Below are 22,824 nucleotides of genomic sequence, written 5' to 3'. Positions count from 1 at the left end.
AAAATTCAAGATCAGTTAGATGGAATCAAAATAATAGAAGAAAAAAGTCTCCCGTGCTCTTGCCCGAGCGTAGGGTGGTGCCCATCTCCATTTCGTAGCCCTTGGGCGACACACAATTGTGCAATGCACTACAGCAGGGGGCTGGTCCGCTGGTAGTGCTGTGTGTTTGACCTTCCCACACTCTTTCTCATATGTGCTGAGTGCTAAGCAGAGAAAGAAGTGTGTACCATTTTTTAAGTCTTTGGTATGACCCGGCCGGGGTTTGAACTCACGACCTCCCGGTTACAAAGCGAGCACTCTACCAATTGAGCTATTGCACCGGTGTAAAATAATAGAGGAGCCACTAATTCAATCAAGAAAGTAGACTTTATTAATCTTGTGTTAAGCAGATACCAATAAAATTAATGTCTCCTCACATCACATCAAAACAAAATCAATTTAAACATCAATCAGAGACAATTGTTATTTTACATTATAGTACATTTACACGTCAGTGAACATTTAACCGACCAGCGGTATCTTTCTCCCATTTCTATTGCAAGAATGACAAAATCATTATGTTCCATTACTTAAATATACACACTAACGCTTAGGTTCCTTAATACTGATTGGCCGTCCTAAGGCCTTTCCTTGGTGCTGATTGGCCATCCTCATCCTTTTCCTTAATACTGATTGGCCATCCTCTGGTCTTTCCGTGATACTGATTGGCTATCCTTAGGTCTTTCCTTGGTGCTGATTAGTCATCCTCATATTTTCTCTTGATTATACTACTCTGTATTCAGCTTTATGTTGATATCTACCCATGTAGTACGACAATGACCAAACAGCTCGGATTTCACAAGGCCTTATATCACACAACATGATGTAACAACCTGGTTTACGAGCGCCACACTGCGACCCGCAGCGGCATAGCTTCACCTCCAATGACCCTCTATATTGACTGTGGTGTAACCCTCCATCACGATGTGAAGTTCTTGAGTGTATGTGATATCTATAGAGAGATGTTAAGTCCATAGTTCGAATACACAGTCAGAACCTGGCACTTCTACGTGTTATGTGGTGATCCCGGCAGTTTCAAGTCCATAGTCACCATGACGCGGTCCATAGAGAACGTATCGGTACGTCCGGACGCCCCGTTGGACCTGTAGTTTTGAGTTAGAGCATGTAGTCAGACTTCACACCCTTTCACTATAGGGTTGGAGCTCAGTCTGAGTTTTAAACCAAACGGTGAACAAACCCACTAAGATCTAGTGCACCCACGTCACGCACTAAGAAAAGCATGCACCTTAAACCATGCACGTGCTCTCATTACACCATACATGCTGTTGCTCTCTTATTGGTTTAAACCTATAGCAGTGCGTAAGTGTATCCCACAGTACATTGCGGTTTAACGCCTGTCACATATTCACAAACTTCCATATTCGTTCCTGAACACCAGTCGAAAAATGTCGGCTGGTGTTCGAGAGCACTCTGACCAGATTTAGGCCACGCCTACCTTTTGTATATGACTCAAAACAAATTTGAGTTAAATTAGAGTCAAATTTGATCCCTGAACACACCCCGAACTCTGCTGACTTGCTCCATGGTTTGATTGGTGTTTTGGTGACGTACGGTCGAAAACCATGGCCAGCAAACTATCATCGAACCTCTAGAACGCCTCATGAATGTTCTTAGCATTTTGACACATTCGGCTGGTGCCGACGGACCCACTCAGGTCGGCGGGCGTTCGGCTAGCGTTCGGGAGTCGCCAAAAGTGTGAATGTGTGACAGGGGCTTTCTTTCCCTTCATGCCAGGATATTCAAGCCACGTTCCCATGCGTTTGTCTCAAACACGCACGTCACAGTTCTAACTCTAACGGTCCAATCAAAGAAAAGGGAAAATTGACACAATCAACAGGCTGCCAATTAGATACTCTCTACGTGAACTGAGTCTCTAAAAACGCCACGGAGAATGAAGCAGGTAGGACGTAATTATAAGCTTATTCACTGCTTTCCTCGGATGTAGTCCCAGGACGCTAGCACCACCGCCGCTACAAACGTCAGGAAGGCCGGGACCGACACGCAGGCGGCGAAGATGGAGTCGGGCGGGTCGAAGGGCTCCCGCTCCCGCTTGTACTTCCCCTTGCAGTGCCCGTACGCTGTCTCGTGTACCCTCTTCAACACCTCGTCTGCGAGCAAGCTTTCCGTGTAGTTGGTGACAGTTTGGGCGAAGTCAACGCAGTCATTCAGCTCCAAGTACACCCTACAAACCACAAAAATCCAGACATAGTGAATTTCTTTACAACGTGATTTTCTTTACAACGAATTTCTTTATTTCGTTACAACACAAGGCATGGTGACACCACACTCAAGTTATTTTTTCAACTTATTTTTATGCCGCCACAAGCGCATAGGACAATTGCCAATACTCATTGTTAAGTGAGGAAAGCCTTTCCCAAGGACACAAGATCTATGGCATGACAGGATTCGAACTCGCGACATCTTGGTTTCGAACCGAGCACTCTGCCGTTACGCCACACAAAACAACCCCACGTGCTCATCGTGAATTTGTTAGAATACAATATAATACCAAAGTCACAAGGTTCTTAAAATGATACTAAAATCATAATATCTGTTCATAAAATCACACTATCATAATGATTCTGTTTCCTCTTCTTCTTCTCCAAACCAATAAGGTCAATGACCTGAACCAGACGTCTGTCACCATGGTAACTAGTGTTGGGTTACATCATGTTGCAGTTTTATAGCAGGAGGGATTAAGACTTCTATCACCATATATGTGAATGTGTTTGAGTAAGAATTAACAGAGCAGACCATATGGGAAGGTAAACATTAATATGCATTTGCTTTGCAAATGTTACTTTTCTAGTATGGATATATATGTGACAAAAAGGCGTCTCTATACACGTATTTACCCGATCTGATCCCCTGGCCATGTACAGAGGCTTTCCTGGTCCATGGCAGCTATTTTCCCCAGGAACACATCGCTGCAGTTCTGTAACATCCCCAGACAGACGTACCTCCTACAGGCGTCTACCTGAAGCTTCGTCATCCGATGAACGCCGTAACTTCCTGGAATAGAATTGTGGTGGGGATTACGCAATGATCCACAGTGCTTTAACTTCCTGAAATTGGAAAACCCGCCGTATTTCAAGAGGGGAGTTTCATTTCTGCTCCAGTATTACCAGAACGTACTAGTATTTGAAAAGCCCAGGTAACGGCGTAACTTCCTGGAATAGAATTGTGGTGGGGATTACGCAATGATCCACAGTGCTTTAACTTCCTGGAATTGGAAAATCCACTGTATTTCAAGAGGGGAGTTTCATTTCTGCTCCAGTATTACCAGAACGTACTTCAAGAGTCCAGGTAACGGCGTAACTTCCTGGAATAGAATTGTGGTGGGGATTACGTAATGATCCACTGGGCCTTAACTTCCCGGAAAAGGAAAATTCACTGTATTTCATGAAGGGAGTTTCATTTCTGCTCCAGTAGTACCAGAACGTATTTCAAGAGCCCATGTAACGGCTTAACTTCCTGGAAAAGGTATATAATGATCCACATTGCGTTAACTTCCTAGGAAAAGGAAGATGAATCACGGTGTTACCAACAGGGAAGTTTCATTTCTGCTCCAGTAGTACCAGAACGTATTTGAAGTGCCTAGCTTTCGTCATTTCGTTATTTATTTATTCAGGTATTTAGCTTATTTAGTTATTTATCTATTTACGTATTTAGTTATTTAGGTATTCAGTTATTCAGGTATTTAGTTATTTAGTTAGTTATTTTGGTATTTAGTTATTTAGGTATTTAGTTATTCAGTTATATAGGTATTTAGTTATTTAGTTAGTGTTCTGTTCTTACCTCTCCCAGGCATGGTACAGTCCGGCCCCACGGTGTCCTGGTAGGTGTAGAAGGTGGGGAAGACCGTGGGGAGATCTCGTAACGAACAGCCGGGTTGTTGGTGTAAGACGTAACTTGAACACACAACGAAGTCCCTGTACTGACTGGAATGGTAGACGCATTTGTACCAAACTGTTGAACTTTATTCAAGTAAGAGGGTTACTCAGGACCAAATTTCCAAGATACATTTAAAAACTAAGCCCGATAAAACGCCTAAAAGCGCGTCAAAAATAAGAATAATCCTCTGCTTGGAGACTAGGTCTCATGTGACCGCACCCTTACCTGCAGAGTAGTGTGTCATTGTCCGTGAGTAGGTGTTCTTCGCTGCCGGGGAACACGCCTCTCTCCAGGGCTTGGATCTTCATGCTCGTCATCTCACTGTACATACACGTACTGCCAACTTCCTTCAGGGGCGCTGAGAAACACATACATGTAGCAAATTAGAAAGGTAACATTTGCAAATAACATTTGCAAAGCAAATGCATAATGCTTACCTTCGCATATGATCTGCTCTGTTTCTTACTCACTTCTAAAATTACTTATATTTCTAAAATTCTTTCTCAAACACATTCATATATATGGTGACAGGAGTCTAAATCCCTCCTGCTATAAAATTGCAACGTGATGTAATCCAACACTAGTTACCATGGTGACAGACGTTTGGTTCAGGTCGTTGACCTTATTTGTTTGGAGAAGAAGAGAAAGAGGAATCAAAGCAAAACGATATGATTTCCTTCAAGAAATAAGCCATTTCAGACTTCCGGGATGTACTTTAGGTTTAAGATCGCCCCATTTCCTGTGTCCTATACCCTTTGGCCCCGGTACCATCCTGCCTGTCAATCTTCCCCACTCACGTGCTGTCAACGTACTCTCAAGCTCACCACATTTCCTGTGTCTGACCTTTTGAACTGTCTTGTCAGCTGTAATACTCTTGAATGCCTTTAGGCCTTCATAAAGGCCCAATTTTACGTACTGTAAATATTCACTCTGTCATTTATTATCTATGTTGCATATTACGAAAATAGCATTGGCCTGTAATGAACTATAGCCTATTAGCAACAATTTTGCAAACTATCTTACAACGTCCTAAACTATCTTGGAGTGCATTTTTCACAATATTGCCAATTGAAGTCTTTTCTCTATAATATTTACTGTGATAGTGAGAATATAGAGATCACACATACCGCGTATGGAAATGATTGATATTCCATATTTATCCTCTCAATTTTTACCGTTTGTACTACAATAACTCAATCAGTAGTAGCCTGGTATCCAGTCTGATCGTGATTGGGGGTATTGGGGTGTTTAGGCAGGTTCGGGGCCTCTAAGAGCTTCCCCCGCCCAGTGCAACAGACCGTCCCGGTAGGAATGTTACGCTAATCAGAGACAGTATGCTTGGGGATTTGGTTTCCCCCAACACGATGTTCGCGGAGGGCTAATTAATCTCTCGTGAAATACACACCGGGAAGCTTATGTGAGGCGGGCGGGCCAGAGCTCTTGCGGCCCCGACCACGAATCAGACTGGATACCAGGCTAAATCAGTAGGAACGTGTCATGATTGAGAACGTCATGTATATTCTGTTATCTTCTTTATGCACGCATAGCATGTCCCTCTATTATCAGTTATCCACGAAGCTCTAGCTAACCCACGGGAGAAAGCCAGTGTATCCAGCCGACGTCATGAAACACTTTACTTGTCCCAAAAAATATATCGAATGTACGTCAATAAAATCCTCCATAACACCGTACGTAAAAGTATATACGTGCTCTTGGTATTAAATACATGGTTATTCCGTTATGAAATAAAGACTGAACTTTAACTTCCAACACTAGATATAGAATTGGGACTTACCCCATTATTTCATAATGATTTGTACCAACACAGATGAACTTTCATGCTACATGGTTATTCCTTTCATATGCAATTTTTCCGTAAGTATTCTTGAATGCCACCGATCTTGTGCCCTTGGGAAAGGCACTTAACTCGACTTTCCTCACTTCGCTCAGGTGAAAATGAGTATTGTGTTGTCCCCTGTGTTGGTGGCGGCATTAATATGAGTTAAAAAAAACTTGAGTGTGTCCCCACCACGTCTTGTGATTACAATTTAAAGAAAATGATATGCAACATTACCATATACCTCAATTTGTAGCTATCTTGTGTAAGATTTAGAATATTGACTTAGATCAGTCGATATCATAACGTCAGTTGGCAGGATATGACCATAAATTATACTAGAAATACAGGAAATAGCGGATTACAACGTGACATTTAATTATACACAGTCGAAGTAGTGCGTCACACACTTGCGAGCAAAGTTACGCTCACGTAAATCTCAGAGTAGTGAAGATTTGGCCACAGCAAGTACTTTTTATGGATGACATCAGCGCGCGCATTAATTTTCGCCTGATTTTTGAAAAAAAAAAGAAACTCATGTTGCCCACTGACAGTGGTCTAGCCTGGGTGCCATTCGATTTGTAACGGCAACCTCGAAAAAATCGGGGTTGCCGTTACAAATCGGATGGCACCCAGGCGGCCTAACACTGGTCAACATGCCGTAAATGGGCAAAGATGTCTGTTGCCATGCCGGAAGGTGGATGGCAGAAGCATATAAAGAGAGGAGACAAGACAAGGCTCTGACTGCTGACTTAATGTTTTGTCTTTTACTTTGATGCAGTGATGTATTTCTTTTACACATGTATATGTGATGGTGGCTGTGTATATGTGATGTTCCCACTGAATCAAAACCATTTGTAATGATTGAAAACTTATCTTTCAAAGTTGTTTCAGTGACAAATGGATGTTGTAGTAGTTGGCAGTTAACGTAGCACAATATACGTATCATTTCTTGTTTAACAAGGATTATGATCATGTCAAACTTTGAAAATGTAGGAATCTTGTTTTCTTGGCCCGCCTTGCTTTTTTTCGCCCTATCGCATTAGATTTGGAGTCTGCGGAGAATGTCAAACATAGAATTTACTTGCTTTGGCCTTATCAATGCAGTGTTGCGTGTATTACGAACTGCAGGGCTCATTTTTGAGACAGATCCAAAGATCTATATATAATTACTTGCTTCTACATACCGTGTCTGTATGCTACTGTTATCGTCAACTGCCTGCATGCCGTGGGCTATAATATTCAGACATCCATTAGGTGATGTTTCGATGAAATTCTTACGGACTACATTTCAAGGCTTGATTACCTCCATGAAATGTGTCATGGAGGTTATATTTTCAGTTGCGTTTATCTGTCCGTCTGTCCGTCTGTCCTTCTGTCCGTCTGTTGGTCAACAAGATAACTCAAGAACGCCTGGATGGATTGGTTTCATACTTGGTGTGTTGGTAGGGTGTGACGAAAACTGGAAATGATTAGATTTTGGTCCCCCTAGTGGCTTCCCTTGGTACTGCAGCGCAACTTCCGGTTTTGATATCTCGCGATCTGGACATGCTAGGGTCGTAAAATTTTGATGGAAGGTAGCTCTCGTGCTTGGGAAGAAGTCACATGAGTTTGGGCCCCCTAGCGGCTTGTTCTGGAACTGCAGGGCACTTTCTGGCGAAATGTTTAAAAGCCAATAAGTCCAGACAGGAACAACGTATTTTCATTATTTTTGGTGTGTAGGTAGCTGAGAGAGAGATGTACATAATTAAATGCAAATTATGCAAATGAGGACTTTATTTGCATAATTAATGAGGAAATTCTATAATTACAGTGTTTTACATTATACTACTTACATACATGTAATGTATGTAACCTATGGCAGACGGAACTTCAACAGATACTAATTATGCAAATGATGACCTAATTTGCATAATTAATGCGAAAATTCTATGATTTCGTAATGGTGAATGATGAGAATGTCATACTTGGGACATCTGTAAGTTAATCAAAAGTTAACATACATCACGATGCATATATCATGTTAATGCAGAGGTCATTTCCACAATTAAAGAAGACATTTACATTTACATATCAAGATCATATTTCATGGAGGTATGAGATCTCGGAATTCTAGTTGTGTAATGCTATGCACAGGACACGTACACATTTTTCAAAACAACTTGAATGTTCTCCCTATTTATGTTTACCGAAGGAAGACATATTGTTTTTGCTCAGTTTCTTCTCTAAACAAATAAGGTCAATGACCTGGACCGGACGTCTGTCACCATGGTAACTGGTGTTGGGTTACATAATGTTGCAAGTGCCATGCAGAACTGAGTTCAAGAGGGGCTGCATGGTCACCATATATATGAGTGTGTAAGAACAAACAAAGCAGTAGTTTGTTAAGCTGGACCATGTGAAGGTACATGTAAACATAATGCATTTCCTTTGCAAATATTACCTTTCTAGTTACTTTCTAGGATTAAAATAAGATACATACTTCTAGGTCCTAAACGTTTTAACACTGCAGAAAAGAGAGTCTATCGTTTGGGCTCTTGTAAGTGTTTGGCTGTGAACCCGGCTTCAGGACACGATTTGCAGTCCGAGGCAAACTCGCTATACAAATTTACAATCAGTGGATTTTACAGGTCGCCTGGCAAGGTGTACAGTAATTCCCGCTTAGTACAGGGGCGCGATCCCAGGAGAGGTAAGGTGTTAAGAGGTTACCCTGTAGTGCTACACACTTTCGTTACATCTCACAGCCTGGCAATTGCTTCGCTAGTCGCTGTAATTCCGTTTGAAACGATGCCAATATAGCTGCACTGCTATCGACAAGAAATCGGAGATTTTTCAGATTTCAGAAGTGTTTGTGGGGTTTTTACCCTCCGTGAAAATGGTGGGCACTGTTTCCAGTCTGAATGATGTTTTTTTTAACGGAGTGGTTCAATGCAAGGCCTATACGACCACTTCTCGGCACTGAAGTAGAAATATGAGAGAAACATGGCTATGTCAAGAGATGGCGGTGAACATTTGATTTGAAAGCCTGTAGATTGTAGGTTGGTGGGAAACACTTGTCAGGGAGGGAATTCCAAAGCTTTGCCGTACGGGGAAAGAAACTGTCACTGTAAAAAGATTTCGAACAAGGAATTTGAACGGTGAAGTTTTGGTGTGTATTTCAAGTTCTATCGGACGGAATGCGATGGTATTTGGGGGGTGGGTACGTGGAATACAGAGGATTGCGTTGGTCGACTTTGGGCCCCTGGTGATTGACCTTGGTACTGCAGTTAGAATTTTTAAAAATATCGTTGGCACTGGATGGTCTTTGAATGTGATGTTAGGGTAGCATGTAGTTGTTGACGTCAGGGTTTAGTGGTGTAAATTTGGGCCCCCTAGCTGTTTGCTGTGGACCTGCACGGTTACCTGGGTTACTTTAAGTCTTGACCTCCCTGTCAATCTACATGTGGTAATCAAAAGTCCACCCACTCTCTCTGCAACCGTCTTAGCTGAACAAATATGCACACAAAACCACAGACAAACCCACTCAAAACAAAACCTCCGTCCCCGGAGGCAATAAGTGCAAACGGATACACACAATATGTTAAAGGCATCCCATGCATTTTTCAGGGCGGCAAAACTGGAAATACTGTGAATAAGGCAACCTTTATGATATTAACAAATACTGTCCCAAATTAGCACATTTGAATCTGTATTTCACTCTTAAGGCATTTAAAACAAGCCCCAAGATTAGTCCTTTATTTTCTGGCGGTACCCTAAAATTCAACCCAGGTCCTTCCAGTAACCGTTTTCCGTCAGAATTTTGGGCATTTTTGCTCCACGAATGTCGGTAATACATTGGAACAGTGTTGTTTCAACTTATGTACAGTATGTAGATATGTAAGTGAGAATATTGACTTTGAAAAATCTGGTTTTCAAGCCCTAAAAACTGCACTGGGTGCCTTTAATGTATCTATGCTCTATGCTCTCCACTTGTTTTAACAACGAGTCTAAGAAGCATTTCTAAGAGCAAAGTCTTACCGGCCACAAAGACGGAGATAAGCTTGAGGATGAAGATGTAACTGTGTCTCCTCATAGCGTCAGAGTATCTTCAGTTCTCCCCGTCTTGGCACAGACAACGTTGAGATGGAATCAGCTCTGCTGCTGCCCAATCCTGCCTACGCAAATGAAAGGCCGAGAGAAGAGATCCTGATCAGAGTAAGGCCACAGCAAGTAAATTTCATGGATAACGTTCTCCCCAGACTCCAAATTTAATGCGAGCGGGTGAAAAAACAATGAACGGCCGAGAGAAGAGATCCTGATCAGAGTAAGGCCACAGTAAGTAAATTTCATGGATGACATCCTCCTCAGACTATAAATTTAATGCGATAGGGTGAAAAAAGATGACCCATCCTTTCCGTTTGCACAATTTCTGCTTCCCTGCAATGTTTTCATGCAACGGAAAGGCGGAAATTTGTACCATCCACTGATAATCATCACGACGAATCCCTATTAGTAGTTATGAGGCAAACGATACTGAATTTCTGCTAAGGCCACGGCAAGTAAATTTTATGGATGACGTCCTCCCCAGGCTCCAAATTTACTGCGAGCGGGCAAAAAAAAATAAGGCGGGCCAAAAAACAAAAATTCCTACATTTTCAATTTTTTACATCACAAACCTTGTTAAACAAGAAGTGATACCTACATTGTGCTAAGTTTACTGCCAACCATATTGCAACATCCATTTGTCACTGAAACAACTTGAAAATTTGATTCCTCTCTTCATATTTATCTCTTCATTTTTCAAAATCTTTTACTACATTTTGTCTATTATCGGCATGTAACAAAATTTCTTTTCTTTTTCAAAATCAGGCAAAAACCAATGCGCGTGCTGACGTCATCCATAGATATTACTTGCTGTGGCCTAATGTCGGCACACAGAGACTCAAATCGCAATCTCTACCGATAGAATCACCTATTCCGCGAGATTGCAATTTCTACCCTGACATAAAGTTATATGTATGTATGTATAGATATATGTATACTACCTTCTGCATAATAGATGAAGCACATGTATGTTTCCATCGAGTCTGAAAGCTCGTCAGATATAGAATTATCTGACAGCTGTTACTGTGCACTTAGGCCTAGGAAAAAAATGTCGTGTTTCCTGTTTCAGTCCTGAAAAAATTAGGGTCGGTAGGTAGAAATTATCTCTTTTTTTTTCTCTCTTCTTTTTTAGACTTTGGCGGTCTCTACTCTACTGATCCAACTTGTACCAAATGCAGTTTAACAAAGTAAACTGCATGAGGACACTTATATTTTCAACGTCAATATTGGAAAACCGGTTGTACAACGTTTCATCACTCAGGTGTCAGATCATGGAGCTAGAAAAGGTGGGTCAGCTAAAAAATATGTCGCTTGCACACAGCGTCCACACAAAAAAGGGTCGGTAGTTTTTTTTCTAGGGTGGGCAGTTTTTTCTAGGGTGGGCAGTTCTTTCTAGGGTCGGCAGTTTTTTCTAGGGTGGGCAATTTTTTCTATGGTGGGAAGTTTTTTTCTAGGGTGGGCAGTTTTTTTCTATGGTGGGCAGTTTTTTCTAGGGTCGGCAGTTTTTTCAAGGGTCGGCAGGCCGTTTTTATCTAGGGTCGGCAGTTTTTCTAGGGCAGTTTTTTCTGGGGTCGGCAGTTTTTCTAGGGTCGGTCGGGAAACAGGAAACACAACATATTTTCCCTAGGCCTTACCGTCATGACATGTGGAGAGCGAGAATCGATAACGAAAAAGGTTTTGACAATTTTATTTGTGCTCGGGGAAGGGTCAAGCGCCGAGAGAGTTGTCTCATATCGTGTGAGCTGAATGATATCGATCTTAAATGAGCTGTGTGAAAAATATATCTGTATCTGTATAGCCGGTATATGTATATGGATACTAAGTACACCCAATAGGTCAGCAGTTTCAATATAAGTATGTATATTCGCCTTATTTAGTAGCGTTTGTTTGTTTGTTTGTTTGTCTGTCTATGTCAGTCCGTCTGTTTGCCTGTTTGTCTGTCTGTCTGTCTGTATGTATGTATGTATGTATGTATGTATGTATGTATGTATGTATGTATGCACGTATGTACGTATGTATGGATGCATGTGTGGGTGTATGGATGGAAAGATGGACGGATGGATGGATGGATGGATGGATGGATGGATGGATGGATGGATAAATGAATGGATGGATGTAGTTTAGCACGACAATTCAAGAAGCGATATGGATGAATTATCAAGAAATTTGGTAGGAAACTCTTAGCTTGACATATCAAATATTTAAAGAAATGATTGTAGATTTTGGACCCCCTAGTGGCTGTCCTTAGTACTGCCGCTACAAGACGTTCGACTTTGATATCTCGTGTTTAATTCTAGAAATACTATGTTGTTCTTGAGAGGAACGCTATCACCAACGACCTTTTAGTTTTACCGTGTTTGCTGTTGGATATAGGAATGCATACTAGTAGCCTACACACTGTTCTTCGTTGGAGTTTTTTTGGGGACTCTGTATGCTGTTTTCTGATTCTATATCAGTTCAGATGGCTACTGGGGTTCTAACAGCCTTCCAACCTGCACCCTGCCGTCAATTCTAAGGCTTGAGGACTGTTAGACACATGGCAGCTTCCAGAAAACTGATATTTCAGTCAGGAAACTGCACGTAACAAGCCACTAAACGAGTCTATCACGAATCCTGCTATGACTAACAAGGATGTCTCGCCGTGACAAATATACCTTCGTATATACCCTAGGTGCCAAACTCGTTTCGGGCCGTTAGCCGTTTTCCTTCGGCAGCCAAGAGCCCTTCCCCCGCCGGTCTAAATTGCCGCTACGGAGGAGTCTAGCCCGACGGGAGTTTGGTTGGTCCTACAACGAGTTCTAGGTCCGGACAAATTCTCCTCCGTAACGGTAATTTAGACAGGCGGGGGACGTGCTCTTGGCTGCCGAAGGGAAACGGCTAACGGCCCGATAATAGTTTGGCGCCCAGGGTATGACAAATATAGAGAACGAAGTCTGTGATTGTCATTCTGTGAACATAACCACCAACCGTACGTATACCACATTAACAACCGGAGAGCGTGGACAGAAATGTGATGTCGAGTTTCATTTGGCGGAAAATTTGTCGTTGCTGACGGAAAGGTCCAATAGTTCCTCCTCGCCTACGAGCTGATTTACGCATTATAGTCTCCCCGCCTTCATGTTAGAATCTCGCAGCGGATAATTTGGGCAAGTTTCGATCGAGATGTGGTGAGACCTACAGCTCGTTAATTGCAGGATTGATTTCTGCAACGTTTTTGAGTATAAGGCCACACCAAGTAAATTTTATGGATGACATCCCCGCGCGCATTGATTTTGGCCTGTTCCTAGAAAAAAAACAAGAAATTCCGCTTCCTGTAACTATGACCAAAGAGTCACGACAGTGCCGCAAATAAGTTTGTACGGACCAAAGCTTATGAACCATGAAGCAAGGAAATCATGACTTCCATTAGGATTTCAGTTTGGTACATGCTGCCACATTTGAAGAAACTTGCTGACCGCTCCATCTATCTCCCCAAAGCACAGGACGACAACTGCTGTTCCACCTGATTTATTGCTGTTTTGATGATGAATAAAAGACTTCTTGCTTGATACACTGTGTCACCTCATTCAATTTGTGTCCTAACATTTGTCGTCTCTTAGTATATTTCTAATCTAGGCATCTTGTTTTTAGGGCCCTTCTTGTTTTTTTTTCGCCCTCTCGCATTAGATTTAGTGTCTCCAAAGGACGTCATCCATAAAATTTTTACTTGGTGTGGCCTAAGGTACATGTGGATCATTCTTAGCGTCTCTAGCAAAGATAAAAGCCTATCTGTTCAATAGGCATATCGGACTCAGTAAATCAGTTAATATGTCTCTTCTTGGTAGTCCTTCATTGTACATGTACAGTGTTAGAAACACCCATCTGCAGTCTGCATTTTACAGAGACATTTTCAATACAGCAGAGGGAAAAATTAAGCAACCTGCAATTTTGCAGACTGCTATGTTTCAATTGTGTTAGCATATAATATTATTTGAGAGTTGTTGTGTTTACTACTGACGATATGATATACTGGTAATTTTTCAAATTGCATGTAAATGTTTGCCAACGTGTACGTAGTATGCCATCCATCGGTTTAGGTCAGGACTTATGCTAGTGCATTTGCAGAAAGTATTTCCGAATTGCAGAACAAAATTTTGACATTCTACAATATTGCACAACACTAAAAAATATTTCTACCAATGATAGATATCAAAGGAATTTTGCGATTTCCCTTCGTGCCTCACTAGTATCTGTTCTTGTCAGATATGTCGATTTTAGATATGAACCGAACGCTCTATTCAAAACCGACATCGCCGAACGCAAGCTGTCACGTCTTTACAGTTCACCATTACTCACTGCGTTAACACATCCCCACCATTTAACCCATGGCCTGGGTATTTAAAAGGCTGAATAAGACATACCTGTACAAGTGCCAGGTACACCAAACTGTGGCCTCAGGATTTGCAGTGCTGGTAGTACATTCCCCCAACATGTGCAGTACTCAACGCATACAGTTCAGACACGTATTTTTACCTATCCCGAATAAGCATTGGAATTTTCTAGGCTAACGGGTCGGTAACATTTTCAACCCTGGGGGTTTCCTACGCACCAAGAGCGTGAGAATTATGCATGAGGTGGTTCTATAATAATAATAATGGTTTATTTGTCACATATTCATTTGTACAGAATGGCAGGTCCCGTGTAATTGGGACCTGAATTGCTCTGACAATTACATATTTATCATTGGTTGATTAATAAAAAGTTATCACACATTAAAATCATTATCCGTCATTATTATTAATATAAAATACGTTAAAAGCTAATTCGTTTAAAATATCAGATTTGCGCACATGTACAGGTTGCATTAAAAGTCTTTGGACAATAAAATGGCAATCTCAGTCCCCATTCAGTAGTCGCACGATATGCGGTATTGCACTGTTTTTAAATCTCTCAGTTCTGGCAGTGACAGAGTTCAGTTTGTAGCTAGATCTAGTGTCTCTACCGCTGGTCTCTCCTCGAGTAGGAGGCAGCCACTGTCTGAATGTCGGGGACTCCATCAGACCGCGTCCGAACTTCAGGATCAGGTGTTGACGTCTTTGCTGGAGTGAAGGTAGACCTAGGAGACTGCATGCATCCGAGTACCGGGAGTAGTCTTTGCCAAGTATGATACGACATGCCCGGCGCTGGATGTTCTCTATCTGGGCTATCTGGGTGGAAGTCAGTCCGGGGCCCCAGACAGGGCAGGCGTATTCACACAGGGGACGTACGTAGCTTACGTACACAGTCACCAGGTCAGACACTGGTAGTCTGAACCTTTTCAGGTGTCTTAGGAGGAAGAGACGTCTGCTGCTTTGACTGGTGATGTGGTTGACGTGCGTGTTCCATTTGAGGTCAGATTGCACCATGACCCCTAACAGCTTGGCTACAGAGACTTCTTGAAGTGCATGGCCGTCAATGTATAAGACTGGGAGAGGAGGGGGGGTTTTTGTAAAGTACACATGCATGGCCTTGCATTTCTTTGGATGTAACTTCATGTAACTGTTCGCAGTCCACTGTTCCAGGTCGTCGAGATCATGTTGTAGGAGTGAGGGTTCGCGTGTTAGTCGGCTCTCAATCATTGAGAGATCGTCAACAAATTTCCAATTGGTGGATCGGGTCTTTACAGCGGCGCTGTTGATCATCGCTAAGAAGATGATGGGAGCCAAAACAGTGCCTTGTGGGAGGCCGCAGGTAAGTATCTCCCACTCGGAAAGTGAACCCTGGTATAGGACCCGTTGTCTCCTCTCAGAAAGAAAGTCGCAGATCCAGCGGGTCAGTGAAGGTCTGCAGCCTAACTCTAACAGCCTTGATATCGCAGTTGTATGTTCGACCCTATCAAAAGCTTTAGAGAAATCAGTCAAGACGATGCTGCTAAGTGTACCTCTCCGGTCCGCGGTAGAACTGAGATGGTGAAGGATGTCCACTAGACAATGTGTTGTTGATTTCCCAGGAAGTCCGCCAAACTGTTTGGGATCGATGTTCTGAATGATGTCTACCAACGTCCATTTAGCTACGAAGCCTTCACATACCTTAGCTAGCAGTGAGGTAAGTGAAACTGGGCGGATTTCTTCTAAGGACGGAGGCTTTGTTTTGGGGATGGGAATGACGGTTGCCTCGCGCCATTCACGAGGGACGAGGCCCTCACTCAGGGATGCGTTCAGAATGCATGTCAGTGGCTGGCTCAGTTCATATGCAAATTCTCTTATCAGCCGTCCTGTGATGTTGTCCGGGCCGGCCGCCTTGCGGACACGTACTTTCTGCAACCTGTCGTACATCTCCCATACTTTCACCTGTGGCGGCTGTAGATCTGGGAGGAAGGCGGGCAGGAGACTGATGTCCAGCGGTGGGAGCGACTGGGTTATTTTGCTGAGGCTGCTGTTAATCGCATCGGCCGATGCTTTGTTGTTGTCCGGAGCAATTCCGTCTATGTGGATTACAGGATTGGTTCTGCCCAAGTTAGCCATTGACTTAATGTCCTTGTGCCAGTTGGCTGGGTCGTGTTTCCGTAGGCCTTGCACTTTACTACTGTAGAAAGACTGTCTTGCGCTTCGGATTTTCGCCTGTAGTTTGTTACGTACGGCTTTCCATTCTGACGTCTTTCCGTTGTTAAGGGCTCGTTGGCGAAGGGATATGAGGTTCTTTATCTCAGGGGTGACCCATGGCTTGTCCTTACTATGGATCTTAATACTGCGCGTTGGGAAGTGCTCGGAGATTTTGACCTGGAGTTTGTTGTACAGGGCTGTTGTCATGGCTTGACTTCCCTCTTCTCGTGTGACCTCGGACCAATCATGCGATGTGATCCAAGCGCCGAACGAACGCAGTCTTGAGTCTGGCATAGGACGAACGGTTCTTCTATCTAGGGAAGTGGCCGTTAAAATACGGGGGCTAGTTTGTGCATTAATTACCACGCAATTCTGACGTCAACTTTAATTTGTAGCTAGCGTTACACTGGTAATATATATAGAATTTTACTAGCACAGCGCAAAACCGCAATGCTTTAAACCTGGCGTTAAAGTAGGAAAACTGTACTAAATTTGTTTGTATTTTGGATGATATATCTATTTATGTTTCCTTATCTTGAGTGACAGGACAAGTTCGTGATAGCTATGCCTGCAGCTGTAGCCTGTAAATAATACATGTGACCTTAAGAATAGTGATACTGTACAGCCTTTGACCTATAATATCGGTTACTGATGATATTTTCACACTTCAAATATCCAGTTGTGTTGGTAAAAAGCGACCAAGAGTTTATTATGTTTACCTTCGCAGAGGCAAAACATATTGTTTTAGCTCCGTTTCTTGCTCTTTTTCTTCTCCAAACAAATAAGGTCAATGACCTGAACCAGACGTCTGTCACCATGGTAACTGGTGCTGGGTACATCATGTTGCAATTCTATAGCAAGAGGGATTTAGACTCCTGTCTGACCATATATATGAATGTGTTTGAGTAAGAATTAACAGAGCAGACCATATGCGAAGGTAAACATTATGCATTTCCTTTGCAAATGTTACCTTTCTAGTATTATAGATCAGTCTTTACTACCCATTATGTTGATATTAGTCCTACCAAAGCCATTGGATTGATACCAGTCCTTGGTCCTACGAAGGTTTTGCTTGACCATAAAACTGAAATTTTGTTACGGCTGAATTCCACTCAAAGATATGTGGGTAATATATCAATGTTGAATTTACGAAACCACGTTAATAAAGTTTATGGAAGTTGATGTTGAAACATGATTTTAATCAAATCTAAAGTTAGATGGCCCCCAGTTCATTGGAGCTGCCTGACGCCATACGTCGTCTTACGGGTTTAGAACGACTGCAAATAACTAGATTTTCTGTGAATAATCTTGGTTGTGCATAGTACGAAACATGTGTGTGTTTGTGTGTATGTGTGTGTGTGTGTGTACGCGCGCGTACGTGCTTGCGTGCAACCAGCTTCCACAGAACTGATTATTTATCCCATTTCTATTTATCCTATTTCAATTCTATATGAATTCTCTCTCTGGTAAATTCATGGGATAACGGGGGCGCTACCCCATTAATTCACCATAAAGAGAATTCATATAGAAAACATTTTGTGGTATAATGGGGTAGAATTTTCTACGTATAACTTATCCCATGTAAAAGTAATTAGCACGTTTTTTAAAGACAATATTTTTCAGTACTAAATAAATGGGATAAATAACCAAAGCTGCTTCTATGAAAACTACATTATGTTTAAATCCATAGCTAATTACCCCACTATCTCTACCAGGTGTAAAAATGCTGATAGGCTGTCAAGTTCAGGTGAACTTGAATAAGGATCACTTCATTACGATTACGGCCACACTTCGTCCTTCCCTTTGGAACCATACAGACATTACGGATGCAAACCGTACCTTACACAAGTCTCCCTGTAGAGGAAGGCATGGAATGAGTGATAACCGGTAGAGCGTGAGACGCAGTTTTGCAGACACCCCAGAGTACACAGTTTGCCAGTAATAGTGTCTGTTCTGAATGTAAATACATCTATCTGACATACGTTGCAGGACGTACATTACGTTTCAGACATACATATTATATATAGGTTATGTCTGTGATTTTTGTGCTTCTTCTCGACAAATATCGTAGAATCTCCAACGTAGCCATCTACATCAGAGCACACCAACCTTCACTCCCGCAAACCGTGACGGTGGGCGGTACCGACTTCCGACGAACTTTGACCCAGTGCTGACGTCACACGTCGCTAAAAGTCACGTGTCCACAGCGCTCGAGTTATAAAGCTGATGAAGACTGAGCGATTCAGTCGAAAATTTCTGGTGAGTTAATTTTTTTTAGTTGGAGACTAGTTTAATTTTTCTTCATGTATTTTACCAACTCAGATGAACTTTCGCTGTCCGCTGGCAGTTTTGGATTTGTTTTACTTGTTGGTCCGAACATAGTAGGTTAAACAGCACGTGGGCGGGGATGATTGACAGGCAGAATGTCAGGAAATGGGGTTTACGTAAAGGTCTCAAGATCTAGAAGTCAGTAGGAATCAGGGGTCGACATGGGGGAATTCAGGAAGCCGAGGATTGCATATATTTCCTGGTAGTCTGAAATCTTCGATTTTCTGTTAGATGTGTCACAGTACCTCCGCTTGCTTTTATATATTCATCAGTAACTGGTTTGCATACTTGGGAACTCAACTGGGAAATCCACTACGTCTCTTCATTCCCAATAGGCTAATGAGTTTAACCTTGAACTGCGAGTCTTGCTGAGGGGCTGTTTTTATCTCACCAAGCAGCCCGGCTTAGCCTTGAGTTTAACAAGTTCTCAGCCGGATCAGTACATCATTACTGGAGAAGAAGAGGTTTTAAATCTGCGGCATAATCTGGAGCTTGAGCTATGACGTATATATTGCACCGGCCTTCGTCCTTCGAAGAAATCAGCAACTAGAAAGGTAACATTTGCAAAGCAAATGCATAATGTTTACCTTCGCATAGGGTCTGCTCTGTTAATTCTTACTCAAACACATTCATATACATGTATAAGGTCAGAGAGGAGACTAAATCCCTCCTGCTATAAAATTGCAACATTGTATAACCCAACGCTAGTTACCACGGTGAAAGACGTCTGGTTCGGGTCATTGACCTTATTAGGTTGGAGAAAAAGAGGAAACAGAGCAAAAACAATATTGCCTCCACTAGTCCTTCCTACGAGGGTACGTATCGTAGGCTAGGACTGGGCAAAAAAGGAAAATACTTAGTAATCTGGCCATACGAGCCTATCAGAATTACTCTCCGAACAGAGGCACAACAATGTCAAAGAAGAAAGTACAAAAAGAAAGCCCGACAAGAAAGCCTAAAAACGCCGAAAATAACCCAAAGCCCAAACCTCTGATTGGAGAGTATATCAGAATGAGTGCAGTGCGCCTCACATCTGTACATTTGTACACTCTTCACAAACGTACATTTTCATCAAGCTGTGCGAAGACTGTGAAGAGAGTTCTTCAGAACATCAGAACGTCCAAGGGTAAATTTGATCCTTTAAGTCTGAAGCAGTGAACTGTACTGTACAGAGGCTTTCCCTGCTCGTTTACTACAAGAGCTCGTATCTCGTGACATGAATTTAGTCTCGTCTCAGGGTTGGCATCTTAAAGGCACCAAATGTGATTTCAGGGCTGGAAATATTCTGAATAAGTCAATCTGTATGATATTGACACATAGTGCTTCACATTAGCACATTTGAGTCAGCATTTCATACTTTTGGCTGAACTGCAGAAACAAGCCCCAAGCTGAGTCCTTTATTTTCCGGGTGGTACGCTAAAAATCAGCCCAGGGCCCTTCCAGTAACCATTTTCCGTCAGAATTTGGGGAATTTTCGCTCCATGAGGGTCAATATACGTTGGGATAGTGTGGTTCCAACTTAGTATGTTATAAATGACTAGACTAGTCATTTATAACATACTAAGTTGGAACCACACTATCCCAACGTATATTGACCCTCATGGAGCGAAAATTCCCCAAATTCTGACGGAAAATGGTTACTGGAATATTGGCTCTTAGAAATCGGGTTTCCAAGCCCTAAAAGCTGCACTGGATGCCTTTAAATATACATGTAGAAGGTTTGAATATGGACTGTGGAAACAACAGTTACGAATAGTGCCCCTGACCCGGTTACGTTGTCCCCTCAGCACCATTTATCTCGATGAAAAAGGACACAAAAGTCAGAACCGATGTGCCGCGTGGCTCTTACATGTCCACCGTTTCCATGCCAACTATTCATGCCCCGGCAGCTGGGGTGAGCGCGCACTGCCCCGTCCTTTCTTATGCAGGTTTTTCAGAGCGCGGCCGCACAGTACGTACCCTGAAAACCCTATTCGAATCACGGTCCTAACAAAACAAGAAAATCCAACGGACAAAAACTGTACCTTGCAGCTGTTGGTGAAATCTTAACGCTACGATACATTTTCTACAGTCTCGCCACAACAGTTTAAACTTAAGAAGTTGTGACGAAAGGGTACTCTATTTTCTTTTTGGTGTAAAGCGTTCTATATACTTTAGTATCTCCAATCCTTTTTTGTGTTTAGTAAGTGTGTATACCCGGTAGTATTTCTCTGAAACCTACTTCTCACTTCCTAGACATTACAGACAAGTGACCTATATATACATTCATCTGATATCATTATGATACACTGTAAATAGTAACGTTATATCTGATACTAGAGTCATTAAATTAACCATCATTTGCGTATAACGCTTTGAATCGAATAGCTTGAAATCTACATGGCAGAGTTTCAAACTTTAACAAATTATCTGATGTGTAAGGACATCTAACGTGTCAATCTATAAAAGAATACTGAAAATAGGGTATGTAAATGTTTAAAGAAAAGCTACGTACGTGGAGTTTGAGTGTTGAGAGGTGCAAGAGAGATCCGACTGTAGCCCACCTCAGACAGAGAACATCTTTAGGTGACTGATACTCTGTATTCTAACATCTCGCTCTAACAGTGTGCGCTCTCTCTGTAGCATCAATGGGGGCGGGTCATTATACACAGCGGGGGATGAAGGATCTATCCCTCACTCCCCCTCCTCGACTTATAAACACTACACTACAGTTGTGTCCTTTATTATACTCTCCAAGCAGAGGTTTAGCGTTTGGCTAATTTTGGCGTGTTTTAGTTTTTTTTTTAAATAGGGGTTTCTTTTTTGCACTGAAATTTTTTAAATGCTAACGTTAACCACCCAAAAAATTCCAGTGCAAAAAAGAAACCCAGATAAAAATAGATTATGTAAATGAATACCTAATTCGCATACCTGAAACACACCAAAAATAAGCCAAAATCCAAACCTCTGCTTGGAGAGTAGGACACCACTATAGTGTAGTGTTTATAAGTCGAAATCACGATTTTACTTCTTCCTGGGCTAATTTGCATAATTAAGGAGGTGATTCTAATTCTATTAATCTGCTGTGTTCCATGATAGGACTATGAACACTTGTGAAATGTAATTGGTGAACAAGAGGAACATCGGGAAAAAATAGATTATGTAATTCGCATATTTAATGGAAAATTGCTATAGTTTTATAGTAGTAAATGCCATCCTTTCATACAAGTTTGCCGCATTTGGAAGTTAAGTGAAGGTGAACTTATCATGAACTCATTTGCATAATTCATAAGCAAGTGCTAGAATTTAAGATAAGACTGTCATTGGGTAAAAAATATGATCAACTGATATAATCTATGATATAAACGAGGATCTTATTTTCATAATTAGTGTATTTTGTACATGTTGTGTACCTGTTAGAACCATTTCAAAATACAAATGTAAGAGCCAACACATTAAACGTATCTTTAATTTTACTTTATTGAAATAAACTTTGAGATGAAAGAAATATCTTCTTGAGGTTGAATGAGTAAAAGAACAATATTTGTAAAAGAAAATTATAACAAAATCATGTCCACTTTGCCTCAAGGTATGGTGATTGTCTATTACGTTACGATTAATCTAATTTTCCACTTAGATTATTCAGAAATACGCAAATCCTGGTTCATTATCAGGTGGTAGGACCACGCCGTTCCAAGATGGCGAGTGTGTTTGGAAGGGGCAGAACTCGGCGGGTAAAATTGGTCTTGGAAGACGCGCTACGTCCGTTTTAGGTGGTGAGTACCACTGAACATTGTCCTCTTCATTCTCGTAATCATTGTAAGTGAACGTTTTGCAATGAAATGAAGCAAAAACACAGAAAACTGTGAATTATTTACGGCGACGTTCCCCTGGGTTTAATTCTGCACTTAGCAAAACGGCCGCTGGAGGGCGCCCATGTGCGTGCCCCGAGATGTGCGACAAACTTAGTTTGATACTATCAATGATAGTGACTTTCTGTAGTCTGGGTGTCAACCGATTTCATACGGCCTCCTTACACTCGACTCTTGAAAAAATTGGTAAAACTAGATATACAACTAGATG

The 22,824-nt window shown here is 41.9% G+C and overlaps 1 protein-coding gene across 2 annotated transcripts; it reads right to left on the bottom strand.

Annotated features, from left to right (window-relative positions):
- Positions 1-357: 357 nt before the first annotated feature.
- On the bottom strand, positions 358-21,312 carry LOC109486551. Of its 2 annotated transcripts, none has more exons than XM_019790391.1 (7): positions 21,257-21,312; positions 9,809-9,945; positions 4,180-4,312; positions 3,859-4,001; positions 2,916-3,072; positions 1,988-2,242; positions 358-1,142 (listed from the first exon to the last, which is right to left on the bottom strand). In XM_019790391.1, the coding sequence occupies exons 2-7, from the start codon at positions 9,861-9,863 to the stop codon at positions 1,046-1,048; spliced, it is 840 nt and encodes a 279-aa protein (XP_019645950.1). In that variant the 5' UTR covers positions 9,864-9,945; positions 21,257-21,312; the 3' UTR covers positions 358-1,045. The 2 variants fall into 2 exon arrangements, with proteins under 2 accessions (XP_019645950.1, XP_019645949.1); XM_019790390.1 differs by lacking the exon at positions 21,257-21,312 and adding an exon at positions 14,275-14,425.
- Positions 21,313-22,824: the final 1,512 nt, after the last annotated feature.

The sequence above is a fragment of the Branchiostoma belcheri genome, unplaced genomic scaffold (genome assembly GCF_001625305.1).
Source record: "Branchiostoma belcheri isolate BF01 breed outbred unplaced genomic scaffold, Haploidv18h27 scaffold81, whole genome shotgun sequence".
NCBI lineage: Eukaryota > Metazoa > Chordata > Leptocardii > Amphioxiformes > Branchiostomatidae > Branchiostoma > Branchiostoma belcheri.
This window is presented reverse-complemented; position numbering and strand designations above follow the sequence as displayed.